This window comes from Pholcus phalangioides, unplaced genomic scaffold (genome assembly GCF_987345545.1).
Source record: "Pholcus phalangioides strain wild (caught in Gottingen) unplaced genomic scaffold, Ppha-v1.0 ptg000024l_1, whole genome shotgun sequence".
Lineage (NCBI taxonomy): Eukaryota > Metazoa > Arthropoda > Arachnida > Araneae > Pholcidae > Pholcus > Pholcus phalangioides.
In genome coordinates this window covers 7,973,087-7,993,797 of record NW_028301616.1, presented here as the reverse complement: position 1 = coordinate 7,993,797, position 20,711 = coordinate 7,973,087, and the positions used below count along the sequence as shown (strand labels likewise).

The 20,711-nt window shown below is 35.1% G+C and overlaps 1 protein-coding gene and 1 pseudogene across 1 annotated transcript; both read left to right on the top strand.

Annotated features, from left to right (window-relative positions):
* Nucleotides 1-8,259: 8,259 nt before the first annotated feature.
* Nucleotides 8,260-12,624, top strand: LOC149068672 (adult-specific rigid cuticular protein 15.7 pseudogene; annotated as a pseudogene).
* Nucleotides 12,625-17,711: 5,087 nt separating this feature from the next.
* Nucleotides 17,712-20,150, top strand: LOC149068671 (uncharacterized). The gene is made up of 3 exons (XM_089251182.1): nucleotides 17,712-17,800; nucleotides 18,458-18,547; nucleotides 19,638-20,150. The coding sequence occupies exons 1-3, from the start codon at nucleotides 17,789-17,791 to the stop codon at nucleotides 20,148-20,150; spliced, it is 615 nt and encodes a 204-aa protein (XP_089107308.1). The 5' UTR covers nucleotides 17,712-17,788.
* Nucleotides 20,151-20,711: the final 561 nt, after the last annotated feature.

The window sequence follows — 20,711 nt, the reverse complement described above, 5'->3', positions numbered from 1 at the left end:
GCAACATGAATGACATATCTGAGTACTACACGTTAATTGGATAATTTTTTTAATTGAAAGTATGCTTGTGTAGGGTGAACGGTTTGCCAGTAAAATACCATACGTCTCGTTACCTATGCACCCTGTACATTACATATAGTAGTGTCTGTTATGTGAACTATTGTGTTGTGTTTAAGCCAACTCACGCGTTGGTCCGTTCGCCCGCGAAAGAGAGGCACATTATGAACCAAAAAGCCACTTGGAGATAAGCTTGTCATCCAACGAGACATCAGATTTCCACGATGAATGTAAATTTCACCGTATCGAAATTATAATCAATAAACCAATGATGTTTTTTATTTCAAATCTGATTATTCATAATTTCTGATTAATTTGAAATCTTGTTTCTATCAAATTCAGATTTACCCAAGAAAAATTAATTTGTAAATAATTCAAACTTCATCCTGTACAGTAACTTGATGACATTATGACGTCTTCGAGCGCAAAGGGGTCGTTCAAGTATTACGTCAGCAAATTTTTAGCCGTTTTAAACCCCTTTGTCAGCAAAAGTCAGCAAAACACTGACCACCCTTGTCAGCAAAAGTCAGCAAAACACTGACCACCCTTGTCAGCAAAAGTCAGCAAAACACTGACCACCCTTGTCAGCAAAAGTCAGCAAAACACTGACCACCCTTGTCAGCAAAAGTTCAATCAGCAGCTTAGAATATTTCATATCTTCAAAAAAAGTGGTTGATGGCGTAAGCAACATTCAAACCCCCTCACCCGTCCTCAAAAGTCAACAAATCAGAAACCCCCCCCCCCCTGATGCTGACGTAATACTTGAATGACCCCAAAGTTTATATTGATTGAAAATAATTTATTATATTATGTTTTATTATGTTTATTTTGCTTTTTCGTTATTTTCATAATTAAAAATTAAATTCAAACAATATTTGTATAATTGTCTTTTAACGGGAGGAGGGGGTAGGAAACTAATCATGGTCGCAAGGGTGCCACAGGAATGAGAAATGGGTGTAAGGGGGCATGGGCAAAAAAAAGTTGAGAACCATTGCTCTAACCCATTATTATAGTCAGCGCCGCTCAATCTAATAACGGGTGAACTGACATCCCGCTCATACGAAAAAAATCCTCTGGAACAAAAATTTCTCCCATAGAGACAATGTCAAAGGTCCCCTCGATGGAATAATTTCAACAACTTTCTCCCTCTTAACACAAAATTCCAGCCCACACGACAATTTTAAGTGTACATATATCAACCACATACTATGTATACAATATTTTTATTGTATAAATCATTTGTGTGTGAAAATTGTGGAAAATATCTGTCCAGTTAAGGTTTTTAAGAAATCTAGACCTAGGATTTTGAATTGTCCATGTTGTCGTTTTGTCCTTTACTAGGCCGATAAAGGATGTTAACTATTTCCATGAAAGTAAAAATCAACAAATCTGCTCATCAATACTTTAAAATTCAAAAAGTGAACGTGAAAAGCTAGGATTTAAGGAGTTGGTGCACGCAAATTTTCCAAAAAAACGCATTTTCCAATTTTTAAATACTGTGAAATTTTCTGCGTCTGTGTAAAAAAGTTTTTGTTCTACCTGTACTAAAAATATTTTTTGAATATTTTAATATAAACTGCTCTCAGGCATTACACATGCTAATGTTTTTCCACTAAAATGTTTTTTTCTCAAAACTAAGATTTTTTGTCATATAAGGAACATTTTGTCGAATACCACTCATTCAAATGTCTTGCAGCACTTTGTGTTTCTCTCAACACTACGGCGTTACGTACTTTAACATGAGCTTTTAGGATTGTGATTGGTGGTTATTTTTTTCTTGAATTTTAGAGCGACTGTAAAAAGCTCTGGGGTCACACGTGACCCGCGATCCATGCGTTGAAGACCACTGCCATAAGCTATAGAAATCGCTAAATATTTTGAAAACTCTGAAAATTTTTCTGCTTCTAAAGGATGGCTACGCAGACGGCAGCAAAGGAATTGCATATTCGTTCATAATTGTTTCCCGCATAATCGAATACCTCACTTAATCAGATGTCATTTGCTGAAGCCGTTGCTGTCCGTTTAAGCCATAGTTTTCCAACTTTTTTGTCCCATTTCCCCCCCCCCGTTCAGAATTTTTTTTCTCCCATCGCCCCCAACGCAATCTAACCCATAGAATTCTCTGTTATACCCGTAGCTTCTACCGCCCCCTGGAACATTCCATCTCCCCCAGGAGGGGGTTAACGCCCACGTTGGGAATCACTGATTTAAGCGGTTCTGACTGACTGTACTTGTGGTCCGATGAAATCAAGTGAAAATTTTCACGTATCGGCATAAATAGGAGAAATAATTTGGCAAAAAAATAAATGCTGTAATAGGAGAATTCCCTAACTTTGTGTGTGCGTGTCTTGTTATAAACACAAAACTTATCTGTAATAATTTTTGAAGTAAATCTGCTTGTTGCTTTTCAACCGGTGTGCAGCATAAAACTGAACAATATATGGCTTGATACAATCTTGTTTAGTTTTCGCTGCTCGCTGGTGTAAGTTTCATACACGAAAATGCTGGTTACTATGTTTTTAGGTTTGCCGCATGGTGCTTGCTTACAAAAAAATAATTTTGCAGCAAATGTAAAAAACGTAGTAACTGGTATTTTGGCGCATAAAATTTACATAAGTATGCAGCATAAAATTGTATAACTGTTGGTATCATACCACATATTATTAATTTTCATGCTGCACACCTGTTTTAAACCTGCAGTCAATTACACTCGAAGAATCTACAACAAATAGTTACGGTTTTATTTTCATAGATGGCAGCAGGATTCTTAGTGTGACGCTTCTCTATTTCAAGTAATTTTTATACGCATTTCTCTTCCATACAAAAATATCGGAACGGAAAGTCGAATAAAATACGAACTCATTTTACTCATACGTATGTTTAAGGCGCATGATCTTTTTGACACAAATCTTTCGGATTGCGGACGTTATATTGACTGGTCGTTATATCGAAGGTACACATATAGGAAGTTTCTTATAAGAAAGAATTCGAACCTTATCCTACCGGTCGTTGTAATGGAACGGTCGTTATAACGAGCGTCGACTGTATTACACACGTTCTGCTGATAAACTAAACATTATCTTTAATACAGCTTTGATACTGAGTGTCCCATAAATCCGTAAATAGTTAAAAAATTCTTAAAAATTGAAGCCATTGGTACATTCGAATGCAGTTTGCGAAAGAGTTATTCTAACGGATGGAAATTATTTTAGTACAAAAACAAAATATTGATTCGAATTTTCGTTGATAGAGGGCGCTGCACGGAAGCGTTTAGCTGGAAATGTGTAAATTTCAGTCCTATAAAATGCAGGGTGTACGATTAACAGTCACTTCTGAATTTTCCTGTTACTGGTGCTTACGTAAGAACTCCACTGTGATGTTGACATTGTTGGATAAAGCACTATTGGGTGAAGTTGTTTTACCTCAGCCACAAAAACGGCTGTGGCTTTACGAATGTTTCGGACACAAAGGAGATTGAAGAACGGTTCACACGTCCAATTATTACTGCCAGACTTGGCGCCCTCCATCGACGAAAATTTGAAGTAATTTTTTTTTCATTCCAAAAAAATCCCCCTTCGTGAGAACTTTTTCGCAAACCACATTCAAACATACCAATTGCTACAACTTTTATGAATTTTCCTACTATTCACGAATTTATGGGGCATTCTTTATATCCCTACAGAGGAAAATACTCTTGGATTCCACAACAGTTAAAATCACCTTGTACAGTTGCAAACAACCTAGCATTCCAGACACACTGTACCTAAACAGGCTGCCGTCATATCCACAGCTAACAGTTCTATGTTCGGAAAATTACACTAATGTCAGTTTGCGGATATGATGGCAGCCTCAAGTAAGCTTCCTTGTAGACACGAGACACCGTTGATCTAAGAGAGTGGTTCCCAAACGGGGGTACGTGAGAGGCTGTTAGGGGGTACGCGAAAAGAAAATGGTAATGGCGGCCACCCATAAAAAAAAAAGAATTACAAAAGATTAAAAAGAATTTCAAAATGTAGGTAGAGGTTTTTACTAATATTGTCAGTAGCAATATATTAACCTCCCTATCAATAAAATCCTCTCTATAACAGAGGGTTGCATCCGCTGAAAGGATCGGCCTTCCCTCTTCCCGCCGTGAAAAACCTATGTTCCAGATTCGCGCACTCCTTCCTCTCGGCTCATTTTTCTTTGGCGTTTTAGATTTGATTGTTGACACATGCCGGGCTGTGCATAAAAACGAAGAATTAATTAATTCTATTTGTGTTTAAGTTTTGTTGTGGGTGTTTGTATTGAGGCGTGCGCGTGTTATTCCTACAATTTTTTACCTCAACTTTTCTACCAAGCAGCTACTACTCACGTGATTTACGCTTTTGATCAGTGGCTAAAATATGGATCTGTGCGGAAGCGGAAGTTGATTGAAACACCAAAATGAAGTACCGTCCACCTGTAAGCGTGAAAACATATTTTGAATCTGCCAAAAGTGATTCTGTCAAAGCTACTGAGGCCTCCTACTGCATTAGCTATCGTACTGCGGCTTCATTGTCGATTCCAGAAAAGGAGAAATTGCTAGAGCTCGCATCAGATACCACTCTGAAGATAATTCTATTCAATGGCGGAATGGTGAACCTAGTCAGTTTTTGGGCTGGCCGCGGTCGAATACAGTGAACTTTATAAAAAACCATAATGTTTTTATTGCCGTTTGTTTGCACGGAGCTTGTTGAACGGGCGTTTTCTTCGTATACTTACATAAAAAATAAATATAGAAGCACATTGGACGCAGCTCCAGATATGAGTTTGTATTAATCCTCTTTTGAGCATAATTTTTCAAAACTTTGTAATTCAATACAGGTCCCAAATACACATTGATTTTTCTTTATTCCAATCTTTGTGTTAATTTGTTTGGTTACTTCAAAAATAAAAACTATATAATGAAAAATAGACCATTTAATTTAATTTTCAACATATACTTATTTTAGAAAAGTTTTCGGAATCTGCAATGGGTGAAACAGATTGTGGGGGGGGATGCCTGGAGGATTCGGGGTCGGGGGTACGTGGAACGCAACCAAGCCAGCTGGGGGTACGCGAGCTGAAAAAGGTTGGGAACCCCTGATCTGAGAGAAATTTCGATCCAATCGTTGAATAATGAAGCATTAAGAACAAATTATTCATCCTTGAAATATACGGCCGGCTGGGAATTTTTTCTTTTTATAATGAGTCGAGAGAACAGAAAAGATTTTAGAAAGAAACATTTGTCACAAACAGTTAATGGACAAATGAAATTATACAAATTGAATTAAATTAATGTAGAAAGATTGTTGGAGGGAGGTCTATGACAACAAGGTAGGCGAGATGGCCAAAAAAAAACAATAACACGAGGATGCTCCGTAAGATTCGGATTATGCATTCACCCTATGAGGATAATTTCAATTACCTAAAATTTGGCTATTCAGTTGAGGTGGATTCAACAAGCAGTGTGAACCTACGTTGAGATATAAAAACTACATACAAATTCATTATACTGTTTCATCACATACTCGGGGTGCATAACAACCGTCCCCCAGGTGAAATGAAGCCCACCAAAGGGTTCCATACGGCCAGCGAAAAGTGTTGTTGTTGTTGTTTTTTTTTTTTTTTTTTTTTTTTTTTTTTTTTTTTTTTTTTTTTTTTTTTTTTTTTTGGGTCCTTCAGAAACAACTCCCCGTGTTCCACAGAGTATGCCACGAGGCTTACAAACGTAAGTAACAACAACAAACATATACGGTTCAAGAAACTCAAAATTTGCAATACAGCGTAATACAAAAGAAAGGAAAAATCAGATCAGTATGTACAATAACAATATACGAATGCACTTCAAAGCGCAATATTGCACCAGTGAATGCCATATGGTATCAATGCAATGAAAAAAAAAAAAAAAAAAAAAAAAATTCAATACACACACATGAATAGAAAAATATACGACCACACATAAGTATATATATATATCCACACATACACATATATATACACACACCAATACATACATACAAAGATAGTGAGAAAAAAATAAAATAAATAATAATAATAATAATAACAATAATAATAATAATAATTAGTACTTAAATGGAAATTTTGATTAATTATTCAAGAATCGAAAACAGCACTTGCAAGGAAAATGAGAATGTACACATTGTATATACAAAAAATAAAATAGAAACCAATTATTTTTTCGCAAAGATATTTTGTACATATATTTTTAGAATGCGAAGGACTTCCTTTGATTTGACCAAATCGGACAATGCAGGCGGCCAAGAAATAGACAGTTTCTTAAGTTCTTTTCTGAAATGAACCCTCTCCTTCGTTAGATTTTTGCACGACAGAAGAAGATGCATAGGATCTTCTTCATTGGTTCCACATATACACAGCGAACTACTGGCAAGTTTCATTCTCGCGAGATAACTTTGAAAATTCCCATGCCCAGTAATAAATTGGGTCAGATGGAAATTTGTGGAGAAATGGTAACACTTCCTTCTCGCCGGAATCGAAGGGAAGAATTTCTTTACCGGCCTGGCATTTTTGGAACTGACATACTCTGTGTTCCACTGATGGATTGATTTGTGTCGATACACATATTTATAGTGAGATTTTATAGTGAGCGAAAAGTGTTCTGATAGAAAAGAAACAATAAATGATACGATAAGTTCGTGCTCTGAGACTATATTGCTTTCATAAAAATACTGGTAATCGGGATATAAACGAGGCATTGCCAATTATTTCTACAGCCCGGAGTCCCCCGTCGAGGGTTCGGCGCACCAACCTCTCGATGAGTATAAAAACAAGCCTGCCGTTCGGAATCTGCAATAAATTGTAGGTCCCGGTCTAATTAGCCCTCGTGTGCAAAAAATGACCATGGTGCGACAAAAATGATGAAAGAACATCGCCAATTATCTCCAAAAGCTATGTCAAAAACGACTAAAAAAAGTAAATTATAACCAAAAAATTGTCAAAGGTAAGTAAAGTTACCAATTATAGTCGAACAAATTGTCAAAAATGTTTTAAGTTGCCAGCTATTGCTAAAATTGCTGAAAAATCACCAATGACGGAAAAATGGAGGCTACTGAATGGATTAAACATGTAATTCACCAAAAAAAATTATGTTTGATCGTTTGATCGTATATCATTCATAATATATAGACTAATTTTGATCGCAAGATAATTCAATCATAATGTAGGCAAATTTTAATCATAATATATTATAGTTATAATATAATCTGATCATTATAAGGTCATAAATATCATAATATAATTTATAAATCATGAAAATTATTCTCAATTCTTGATTTCAGTAAAGAATAAAAATTCAAACAAGCCTCATTGAAAATACGGTGAAAAACGAAACATTTTTTATAAAAAAAGGTGGAGCATCCAAAATTACAGGAATGTCCCTTAAAATACGAGTCATGTGGTAACCCCGATATACACAAGTTTCTGGCCTAATAGTGCATCCCTGCCATGTTCCATAATATATTGCATTCAGCGACTTTTATATCTTATGAAGAATATATCTATTCTTTTATCTATAACAATTTTAATAATCGGCTGATTTCCTGTATCAAATGATACATTGACTTTTTTTAAAAAACGTTGCATAAATTTATGCAAATGGAATGCGAGCAAGGATATGGAATAATCATTTTAATATCGCTTACTTAGTTCCTGTTTGTGATTAAAATAAACATTTTGACACTCCATTTCCCATCAATGTACGAAACCTTCAACCATTCAATTCAATATGATGTTAATTCCGTAACGAAGATCAAGTTAATTTCCGGTCCAATTTCAAAATCAATTTCTGATTATAATGGGAAAGAGTCACGTTAACAATTCAAGATCAACTCCTATGACATTTCAAATGCCGTGTTGATTCCAAAACATATACGTAAATGGGTGGAGACACGCATTCTGCTGCTGCTGATCACTTACGCTAAGAACTGGAGAGATATGCAAAAATCTACATAATTATCTTTAATAACCTAGGAATCATTAAAAGAACTGTCATTCAAAAAATATATAATCGTATCTTCTCGTTTTTGGGTTGTTGTGCCGTTGTCCTTGCGTGTAAATGATCGAAAATTAATTGGCGATATTGATCAGCATCATATATAAGCCGTTGCCAGACACCGAACAGAACATTGTAAGACACTTGCAGCAAAACATTCGCAAATCAAGATGATCGCTAAGGTAAGTAAGGAATTCAATTACATATAATATCTACATATCTGTTGATGCTTTAAGTATACTAGAAGAACATATACTGCTCCGATTTATGAGCTATGTGTCCAATTTTTAACCGCTTCCCCAATTCATGACCAAATTGCACAATTTTCATATCTGTAGTTACTTAAATAACATACTTGAGAAATTGGAAAAAAAAGGATATTAATTTAGCATGATTTTCTTTGTAATTAACTGAATTTCCAATTAATTAGCTTTTAATTAATATTAATTAATTAACTTCATTTAATTAAAATAATTGGCAATTATGATTTTGGGAAATCTCATGTCACGTAACAAAAGAAATTTGACAAAAAACTTTTTTCTCTATTTAAAAAAAATTATTTCCGTTCATGGTCGTGGGAAAAAATTTCCAGACCTAAAAAATCAGGATAAAATTTCATTTTTAAAAAATCATAAAAAATTAAATTTCTTCATAAACGAAATTTTTGAAATGCTATGCCACTCATTAGACCTTTTAATGTCCAGAAATTTTATATAAATTCATATTCATTCAATATTCATTTGTATGAAAATTAAACGTCAGTCAAAAATGGGTTAAATGCGTAGCTTAGCGTATCTGCAAAGGGTTCTTTAACTCTTTCAGACCCTGGTGCCAAAAATTTGTAGGTTGCGTTTCCATCACTATAGAATTTTTCTTTTGGCCTCAGGGAGTTAAGCTCTGACTTGAAGGATTGTGTAAGTTTTGAGTTAAAAATACAGTAAATATGAACTTTGGGGGCTTTCATCAAAGGGCAGCACTTAAAGTTGAACTTTCAGGTGTTTTTAAGATTGATTCCAGGAGAAAGTGCCTCCGGGAAAAATGTAATTCATTACATAAAATTCTGGAAAAAAATGTATGTGAGTATGAATATATCCTGCATCATCTTTGCTGAGAAAATTTGAATGAAGTGAAGTATTTCTTCCCAAAAAAAATTAATTAAAATTCAAAATTTGCAAAAAAAAATTGAAAAAGTACAGATTTGCTGACATTTGTGTTTTAATGCCTTTATTAAGTATAAAAAATGCGAAAACATTTTGAAAATTCCAAAACATGAATGGGATTCGGATCTGAAAGGGTTACTCGTTCATTACTGAACCCCCCAGTTTGAAGAAAAAAAATCACAATCGCCTCTGCATATAAAGACAGTCTTATTCTTTCCATTTTATATATTGAATTCGCTGGTGGATGCCGCATTTATCGACAACTCTTTGCTTGTTGCAGAGCATGTCATGTGTGGCTGTGATTTTGCAAATTCGTTAAAATGTTTTGTTTGCATTTCTTTCTTTTTTTTTTACCTTGAAGTTCGCAATCCGAATTTTTTTACGATGATTTGAATCACAAAGAAGGTAGCTATATATTTGCACAGTAATATTACTTTTCTGTACAACTTATTTTATACGCAATTTTTGAGGAGTTTCACGTTTTCAATAAGGCACTGTGGCACTGTATTATGAGTGCAGTTGTAGACCTATTTTTTTAAGTTATATTTCCGGCTGTAAATACGTGTCACTGACTTTAAAAGAAATCATAGTTCGGGAAAAAAAATTGCGCTTTTAAAGCGCAAAAAAAGTTAACTTCTAATTAGTTATTTAGCACACATGCAGGTCTGTGTGTCTATATAGATGGATCTAAGTTCAGATCACGTGAGAGTGAGGAAATCATCTATTGCCATTCCAGAAATAACCTTCTGTTGGTCTGAATCCCATTTGACCTTATTTGCTAAATTGAAATTTATATTTAAAAAATAACTAATAACCAAATAGATCAAGAATAAATCTAAATCTAGATATTCGATGTTCAAGTGAATAATGTATTTTATGTTTAGAAAAAAAAAAAAGTTATAAAAACATCTAATTATTTTAATTATTTAATTTTTTTCCACTAATTCAGAAAACTCAACGAAATTTTTCTGTAAATTTTATTGTATTTATGATTCAAACTTGGAAAACTTACTTTTCTATGAATGTCACTAAACCTGTATTAAATCGTAATACATAACCCTTACAGGTTGCTATTCTTTTCGCTGTTGCTGCAGCTGTCCATGCCAGTATCATCACCGGAAACAGCGTAAGCAGTCGCCACCAAGATGTAAGTACACATACCCTCTTCATTCCAGAGATTCACATATGTGCATCTCATCTTTAATGGTTTCAAATGGTAATAATTAAATTAATTATCTTTTTTCAGGACCTGAGGTACACATATTTGTACCTAACTCAAATGGTCCTAGTAAAGATATCGATCCCAATTAATTAATTTTTTTCTTTTTAAAGGACATTTTTGCGTAGAACAAACACAAATCAATCAAAAAAAGTTGTTTAGTAGTCAGTTTTGGCTCATATGTGTGTGAGTAATCTCTACAGTCTACAGTGCATAATTTTTGCTAAGAAGATTGCTGAGTGCTTTCTCTTATATTCTTCTTTAAGTCTTTCCTCGTCAGCATACTGTATTAGACGCTTGAGCTAGAATGCTTAACTAAATACACAATCATCACTGCACTGCATCGTTGAATTTTCTAGTTAATAATTCCGAAAAATAACCAGAATAATAATTAAGCTATTTATATATAATTCACTGTAATTATTCATGCTTTATTCATTCAGAGCAGCCGAATTTTCCATTTTATTTGGTCTATACAAAATTAAGTGTTTCTTTGAAAAAGAAGTGACGAAATAAAAACGAACTTTACATAATTTGAATTTACAAACGTTCTTCATCAGAACGTTCGCGCCGAAAGAATTTTTTTTGGATAAAGAACGTTTCAACACACAACGTTTTTTTTTTTGGATAAAGTAATATATTTCTGAACCCACATTAATAAAATGTATTGAGAAATTGAATTTTCTGGATGTTATGCCGAAACTGATATTTGGAAAGAAAAGTGATTTGCCTCCTCCGGGAATCGAACCCGGACCCCCTTGCATACCGGGCAAGCGTGCTAACCAATTCACTAGAGACACATTTTTCAATTCCTCATGACACGTATTAGTAGCGTGAAGCGCTGAGTGGAGTCAGCAGCCTCCCTTAACTACAGCAATTTTCGCCCCATTTCACGTTTTGTATGAAGAGATGGTATTTTTTCGGCCTGCTTGCTACAAAGATAAGGAAAACAAAATTGATGGACTTTAAGACAGGAAATGAGGTTAACCAGGAATAGAAAAATAATATTTATTTTTTTGATTCACAAAGCTATTGACGTAAAGCAGCTCATTAGCAAGTATCGTAATGAATAACAAGTCAACCACTAGAGGAAAAGCGATGGTATATCCGATTTAATTGCGATTTCATCGAATATCATTACCAATTTATAAAACGTTTCATATATACAGCTGGTCTTATATATATTAGTTGTGAGGATCCCCCCCCCCATTATTATACAAATACAAAGGCCACCACAGGCAAAATGCCCAACGAGGTGGTTGAGAAAAAGATGCCCTTAAACAAATACGGATGTAATATATTTCAAAAATACAGCAACACATTAAAAATGCCATTAGAAACAGTATATATATATTGCATATATATATATGATAAACTGAAATATATCTAATAATAGATGTATTTAATGATATTTTGTAAAGTTGATTTCTTAGTGGAACATTTCTCCCTTATACTCCTTACTTTGCACCTGCTCAAAATCCGAAGAAAGACCAACTAAAACAATATATGGCACTTTATAGGGGGTTTGGTGATTTCTGCTATGCCGTTTAAATGGTTAATCAAAAATAATTGGTAAAATACGGAATATAAATACACAAAATATATTATTTTTCTTGAGTTTCTTCCCAATTACTGATAATAATTTTAATAGTAACATATGCACCCAATTTATTTCTTATTTTTTCCAGGGTCTTGGAAATTACGGCTTTAACTACGGAATCGCTGACGGCATGGGAGCCACCAACAGCCGATCGGAGGTTGGAGATGCCCATGGAAACAAGAAAGGATCCTACACTCTGACCGACATCGACGGTAGGGCTCGCAGGGTCGATTACGTTGCTGATGCTCATGGTTTCCGTACATCCGTTTCCACCAACGAACAAGGAACCGCTGCCTCTGCCCCAGCTGCCGCTCTCATCAACTCCCCATACGCTGCACCCATGGCACCCGTCGATCTCGCCCACGCTGCCATCGCTGCACCAGCTGTCGTAGCTCCAGCAGCTTTGGGTCACTACGGAGCCCCATATGCCATGTCTTCAATCATCAACCATGCATCTCCCGTCGCTGCACCACTTGCAGTTGCACACTACGGTGTTGGACACCTTGGTCTCGGTTTAGGATATGGAGCTGGACATCTTTATGCTGGTCATTTGTAAATGCATAGATCTATAAATAAAAACAACATATTTATTTATCAATCGTGTTTTTCCATGTTTACTGAACGATTCTGCTTTTGAATTAGTGTCCAACACGTCGTTGACTTATATAACTAATTCTTCCACAAAAAAATAAAATATTTAATGACTGCCACATACTATGACTGCCATTTCATCTCATGACTGAAATTTAAAAGGTTAGGTTTTATTCGTATGTATAACTGCTTTCGTATTTCTAGGCATCGATGGTCACCGGACCATGTTTTTGGTCATAGGCCATGACCAATCAGACCCCGATTAAAAAAAAATTAGACGTCTCAATGCATATATTTGTGTTTAATTCATGCTCTATATAACGATTTTCCTCGATTAAACGAATGAAATTGTCAGTTTTATCTGATTCTCTAAACCAGGGTTCAACTGTATTTGCTCTGGTCATGATATGACCATATTTTTGACGATGACCAGACCATATTTCTGGTTCATCACTCACATGAGTGGAAATGAACTCTTGACGGAGGAGTATGTTTTCCAAAAAAAAATACAGTTGAACCCGGTTGTAACGACACCTCGGCTATAATGTAAACAATTGACACGGTTCCAGTTGACTTCCATTGAAATTTATGCTAATGAGCCTTACCTATATCGTCAATGTAAACGTAACGACACATTTTTCGTTGTTAAATTGTATTATTTTTGCATCATAATTAGGATGATCACATGACCTGTATAAGAGACAATCCGTAATTTTCCCTTCCTGGCTAATATCCTTGATTCGACAACTTAACTAGATTCATAATCTTTACTTTAATCGGGGATGGAGATGATTTACTAGTTTTTGAATTCTATTATAATGAATATAAATAGTATAAATATTCATCCAACATTTTTTACGTTTGATTTTACGTAGGGCATCCCAAAAACTCTTTTATAGTTTGAAAATTCATAAAAAATATTGAAGGAATTGGTATATTTGAATACGGTATTTGAAAAAAAATTATTTTCGCGAAGAGAGATTTTTTTTTACACAAATAGTTTAATTTTTTTTCGATAGAAAGTGCTGTAAACCAGTCGGACAGAAGTTATCGGATCTTAACCTTTCTTCAATATCTACTCTGAACGAAACGTTTTAAAGCTTGAGTTGGTGATTCGTGGCTGAAGTGAAACAACTTCACCAATAATGCTTTATTCATCAATGTGAACATCACAATAAAATTTAAAACTTAGTAAGTACCAATAACAGTAAAATTCAAAAATGAGCTGTTAATCGTACACCCTGCATTTTATAAGACTAGTTTGCATATTTCCAAGGATTGACTTTCGTGTAGCACCCTTTATCGGCGAAAATTAAACCTTTTATTATCTCTACAAAAAAAAAAATTTCCCCTTCGTGAGAATAACTTTACGCAATCAGCATTCAAATATACTAATACCTTCAATGTTTATGAATTTTCAAACTATTTAAGAATTTATGGGACACCCTGTATACATAAAAGAATGTATAATCGTAATTTCATATTAACATTCCGCTCATAAGTTTCGAATCATGTGTTAGTCTCACGAAGAGATTTTTTTTGGTACAGCAAAACGGTAAAAAAAATTATCCCTTCGTGAGACTAACTTTTACGCTCAACTTACGTAACTTTTGCGCATTTATTTTTTGCCGGTCTATTTAATATTTCTTCCATTTATTTAATTTTTGCCCGCCTACAAATTATTTCTTTCATTCATTCATTATTTGCAGATCCGTGAATTTTTTTTTCTCCATTTATTAAATGAAATATAATAATAATAAATAATGATTTATGTGTAACTAGATAAATGAGAGAAATAATTTATGGACCGGCCAAAAATAAATAAAGGCGAAAGATGATATGCAGACTCGTGAAAAATAGATAAAACAGTGAAATAATTTGTAAGAATGCCACAAATATAAGTGTTTTGTGTCGTTTTTGAGACCTTCAGAAGGCTAAGACAGAAATAAAAATCAAATAAGAACGTGTTATATAATATTTAAGAATACATCAAATATTATGTAGTGGCAATATGAATGATGGTCGAAATGTTTCGCCTACCGCTAGGAAATTCTCACGGACCAGCACCGGTCCCCGGACCAGCGGTTGAAGAACTCTGTACTGTAGTAATCCTGAGTAACAGATTCCGTTATTAAAATAAATGTGCAAGGCATTCATGATCATCGACAGTGGTACTAAACTGGGATGGACAAAAATCCAAAAATTTACATGCCCGGTCGAGCATGCAATATACAACAATAGATGCCCGAAAATGTTCTCTATATTCTGATTTATTATATTTCATATTTATAGTTTGCTATTATACGAGAAACAGCGTGTTACGCCAAGACTGCTGGTGTCATCTGTTGAATAAATACAAAACTATCTGTTATAATTCTGAAAATAAGGAATGATTGTTAGGGTTCCGAATGGATATGCGGAATGAAAACGAACAACACGTAGTGTGAAACTATTGCTATTTTATATTTCTCTGTGCTGCATACTGGTATAAACTTTACGCGCCAAAATACCGATTACTATGTTTACAAATCTAATTAACCGGTAGACGTAAAAATATATTAAGTGGTATTTTATAGCGCAAGAAATTTACGCTATTCAAATTACGCAGCATAAAAGGAACAATTTTTTTTTGGTAATATAACTGATTTCGTTCGTGTTTACATGATGAATACCGTTTTGAAATCAACAACTAACTTGACAAGAAATTATACAAATACAACGCCACAACAGGCAAATTGCCCAACGAGGTGGCTGACTTAAATCATGGATCCCCGAACCCTTTTTTACCCTACCTACGAGCCCTACACCACACTGCTACACCACACATGCACCCCGCCCACAACCTCCCGCGGAACCCCCAACGAATCGGTACATGCGGGAATGTGCGTGTACGTGTAGTGAAACCTGACGTGAAGTTTTTTGTTTCTCTGTAATGCTTGTTATGTGTAGTGCTGCCATCTGCCACCAGTTTTTCAAACTATGAGTGAAGTGTTATGATTGAATGATTTTTCGTTGTAGGACTGTTGCTCTCTGTGGCGAGACTTTTTAACGGGGAGATCGGCTCGCATTTGCGCCTTGAAGTTGGGAACCACAGAAAACCAACTTCAGCCGACCTCCATTGTGGGGTTCGAACCCGGATCCTCGCATCGCGAGTCCGTCACTATAACCACTTGACCACCACAGCGGCCCTATGACAGGTAGTTTAGTTTTCATTTGATAGGTGACAGCACAGGTTCCATATTTTTGTGATAAATATTTTTAGCGATTTCTTTCTTCTTTTTCTTTTTTTTTTGTAAATCAGAAAAATGTGCATAAATATTTTCTACAATTTTAGAATCAATGGCAGAATTTTTATTCCTTTCGAAAATTTTTATACTGCATAACAGAGAAATGTGAGACAAATGTTTTGGGGAAAACATATTCTCACTTTTTTTATGCATACTAAGTCTCTTTTCTCTTCTTCCATGAATACCATCAGGATATCAATACCATCATCCTATTTCGCTTGAAGAGGGGGTTTCCCGTTCTCCAAAGGGTACACAGAGAAATCAGGACGAGCTGAAACCACTGAAGCTACACATATGAAATTTGGTCAGTAGTTTCATTTTATGATGAAGAGACTCACTAAAGAAGAGTTTTTCGAAATTCCATCCCTAAAGGTTTATAGGCTATATGCAGGCATCACGCAGAGCTGATAAAGCTGAAACTATGAATATGAAATATAGTCAGTTATATTTTATTTTATGATGTGAAGACTCACTAAGGAGGGACTTTCCAAATTTCAACCCCCAAGGGAGTCATAAAAGGAGTTCAAAGGTTACACAGAAAAATCAGGACGAGCCGAAACCGCTGAAGCTACAAATATGAAATTTGGTCAATCGTTTCATTTCATGATGAAAAATTCACTAAACCAAGGGCTTTTCGAAATCTTAACCCCTAAAGGGATCACAAGGAGGTTCAAAGGTTGTATACCGGCATCACGCAGAGCCGATACCGGTGAAATTATAAATATGAAATTTGGTCAGTATTACATTTTATTGTATAGACACCTACTTCGATGGGATTTCTAAAAATTCAACCCCGAAAGGGATCATGATATGTTCAAATGCTACAATGCTCGAATCATCACCGAGTAATTTACTGATTACACTAAATCCACGCGAACGGAGCCGCGAGTAACAGCTAGTTAAATATAATTTTCATTTCATTTTTCATGTCTGATTTGTTCCAGAAGCTTTATTAATATTGATCCTTCATCAGTTTCAATATACAAACTATACTAACGTTGTAAAATGGAAAATGAATTGTTCCTCGCATAATCGGATATTTTATTCTGGAATCGTTGATACCCGATTAAGCGGGGTCGACTGCACATAACAAAATTTTTTACATGCCCGGGGCATGTTGAGCAATAGATTTGTCCAACCATAGTACAAAACATTACTTAGCGGAAATTGTATTTTTATAATTATACGCATACCGAAACCCATGTTATTCTTCAGCTCAAAGCTAAGTTACCCTCCAGAAAAGTGAGTGGAAAAACAATTAAATAAGGAACGCAGACAATGCGAAAAGTTTCGGAATGTCATTGACGCAAACAAATTATCTCGTATATTCAAATTTTCACACGCACACGCATACCATCTACCAAAATAGATTCCAGTTTCTAGAGGTTGTTTCCGTTGTTTCATTGACGTGCAAACGAGACTAGAACAAGTAAACATCTGTTCCAATTTAAATTATCTCATAATTGACGCATCATAAAAAAAAATGAATTCACTAACAATTATTATGGCATTATGAATGAATATCGATCAATCAAAATTTAAATCACGTTCCACTATTAGAACATTGTATGCGTAATTTAGGGTGGAGCCACGCTTTCTACTCGCAAAGATGGTGATGTCGTGACATTGAGAATCTCCTTACAATGCTGTATATTCTCTAACTATCAGTTTCCGTGCCGAAGGCAAGTCTCGAGTTCGTTCATTCCTTCTGTTTGGTTGGATTGTCGTTGTCCTTGCGATTACGTAATCAAACTAAAGGACGATATTTATCAAGATTGTATATAAATAGATCCAAGAAACTCAAAGATCATTGTAAGACATTTACAGTACATAACACTCAAGATGTTCGCTAAGGTAAGAAATCTTTCAGTGTTCTTTTTCGATATTTTTAAGATTTCGAGTAATTTCTTATTTGAGATTCGAACTTGTACTCGCTACCTCTAACGTTAAAGTCATTCGCTGAGATGCCTATCTTTTTTGATCATTGCACACCCTGTAAACATAAAAGAATGCATATATATTCGTAATTTTCATATTAAGATTCCGCTCATAACTTTCGAATTATAAGTAGTTGTAAAAATTTGTTGTTTTCTTACAAAAAATAGAGATTTCTAAATTGTTTGCACTCTATGACATTACATGATTTTATTTTTACATTTGATTCGGTATTTTGATTTTAATTTTTACGTTGAAAGTATTACTGATAATTGTAACGGCATTTAAAGCTCTTGAGAATACCAGGCTGACTCATCCGTCATCTTTGAGCGAAAGTGTGGCATCAGTATTCTCGTTGTAGCCAATCTTTTAATATTCTTCTTTTTTTAATGATTAGAGGTCACCTGGAGCAACAGACCAGTTTTTTAGTTCAAATATTGGAAGACGATGAATCTGTTCACTTTTATGAGCCCCACCCACCCCTAACAGCAGTAACAAACTTAATGTCGTAATCAATTGTGCCTGGATATATTTTTTCCATGCTTATTCACTGATTTGTGTTCCAATTTCAATTAGGTCGCTATACTTTTCGCTGCCGTCGCAGCTATCCATGCTAATGCCGTCTACCACGGAGCTGGAAACAGCATCAGCACCCGTCATCAAGACGTAAGTATAAACTGTATATTTCTTACTAATGCTAAATCAAGCCAAAACTTACCAACGGCTTTATAGGAAGAAGGGCGATACTCGATTGATCGAATCGGTCGGTAAATCGATCAATTGCTATTCGTTGCTAAAAATTATAGTTGAGTTAATCGACTCGATCAATTCAATTAGAATTCCATTAAAATTTTCATTAAGAGTAATTTTGTGAATTTACCTGATTTGTTTAAAAAAATTGATTAGATGTCTTATAAAAATCATGTTCTATGGTATACATTTGTGTGGATAAGTGACTATATTAAGATATTTGGATCAATATTTTGGTCAAATTCGATTGGAGTTTTATTTTTATTGAGTTTGTAACGTTTATAGCAGTCAGTTTAAAATTTAGGTATAACAATCAAATATAAAAATTCCACTGCATAAGTAGAAATGAAAACAAGCACCCTAAAAAAAGGGGATAAGAAATAATGGGTTAGTACCAGTAATTAACTAAATTACTGGTACTAAATTACTGGTTAGCACCAGTAATATTTTTTTGATCCGCTAAATAATTAAACAAAAAAACCTGATATACTGTATTTTGACGGAATAAACAATGTTGAATGCATAATTTTTTACATGTAATATACGAGAATCAATTGTCATTTTGTGCATTAGAGAGCATTTAACATTTACACTGATGAAAACAGCCAGAGCTGATGAAAATACATTGGGAAAGTTTCGTAGAGTTAGTTTGAAAAATGCTTGGTTTTCTGTGAAGGAAAAAATATAAAAACACAAATCTTCAGAAAACGAATTCGAAGATTTCATTATCAAACTAAGATCATTAAATTCGTTTTACTCAATTGGCAATAACTTTGTTTCTAGTTATCGTAGGGACAAAAGTGAAACAATTTTGGATTCTAGAATAACTGCACTTTCAATTGAACGAAGAAGAAATATTTTGACGGAATTTGCAATTTTGAAGGCAGGCAGTCGTCCTGGAAAAGTGTTCTGTCATCAGTGTCAAAATGATAAAAGAAATTCGTTTTCATCACATTGATACATATAATATTTAACTTACAAATTTTTCCTTTTATTCTCCCCTCAGGGTATGGGTAACTACGGATTCAACTACGGAATCGCTGATGGAATGGGAGCCACCAACAGCCGATCTGAAGTCGGAGATGCCCACGGAAACAAGAGGGGATCCTACACCCTGACCGACATCGACGGTAGGGCTCGCAGAGTCGACTACGTTGCTGATGCTCATGGTTTCCGTACATCCGTTTCCACCAACGAACGAGGAACAGCTGCCTCGGCTCCAGCTGCCGCTCTGATCAACTCGCCATACGCTGCACCAATGGCACCCGTCGATCTCGCCCACGCTGCCATCGCCGCACCAGCTGTCGTAGCTCCAGCAGCTTTGGGTCATTACGGAGCACCAATTGTCACTTCTTCAATCATCAACCATGCTGCTCCAATCGCTGCACCACTTGCACATTACGGTGTTGGACACCTCGGCTTGGGATATGGAGCTGGACACCTCGGTCTCGGCTTGGGATATGGAGCTGGACACCTCGGTCTCGGCTTGGGATACGGACATCTTGGCCTAGGATATTAAGATGAAATCTAGTCTATTGTAAATTATACGAGAAATAAAAATTTATTTAATTACCGATTTTTTAGTTCAAATTGTTCAGTTGTTTTCTATGCGTGTTTTTTTATATATTGAAGCATCATTAATTTTCTCCACCCCCCCCCCCATTCTGGTCTATTGCACAGGGTTCCTTAGGGGATATGAATATTGCTCAACAGAATTTTTTTCTATTACATCCTTTTTCTAGAGAACCCTCAAAGAAAATACATGTTGAAAGGATCACCTGAAAAATGCCCAAGGAAATCAACGGTTGTTCAAAAAGTTGCCCGTGAAATGTGAAATTGAAAGAAATTTATAGAACACCCCATATATGTAACTACTAGGGTTCGGATTTCTCTGTCTTTGCATTTTTTTTCCTTTGCATATTTCGCTATCCTTACATGATGGAGCATATTTTAAAATTTTTAAAGCGTATATTTTTCATAATCCGTAAATTTTTCCCCGCTATTCCGATTTCGCTTCAGACTGATACTTTTTTTTTTTTTGGTTCCCTCTTTTCCTCTCTGTCTGACGTGAAAGCTTTCT

Bases quoted from the DNA above. Each gene is read 5' to 3' on its own strand.
- LOC149068671 (XM_089251182.1), top strand. The intron at 18,548-19,637 runs GTAAGTATAAAC...TTCTCCCCTCAG, and splicing joins TCAGCACCCGTCATCAAGAC to GGTATGGGTAACTACGGATT.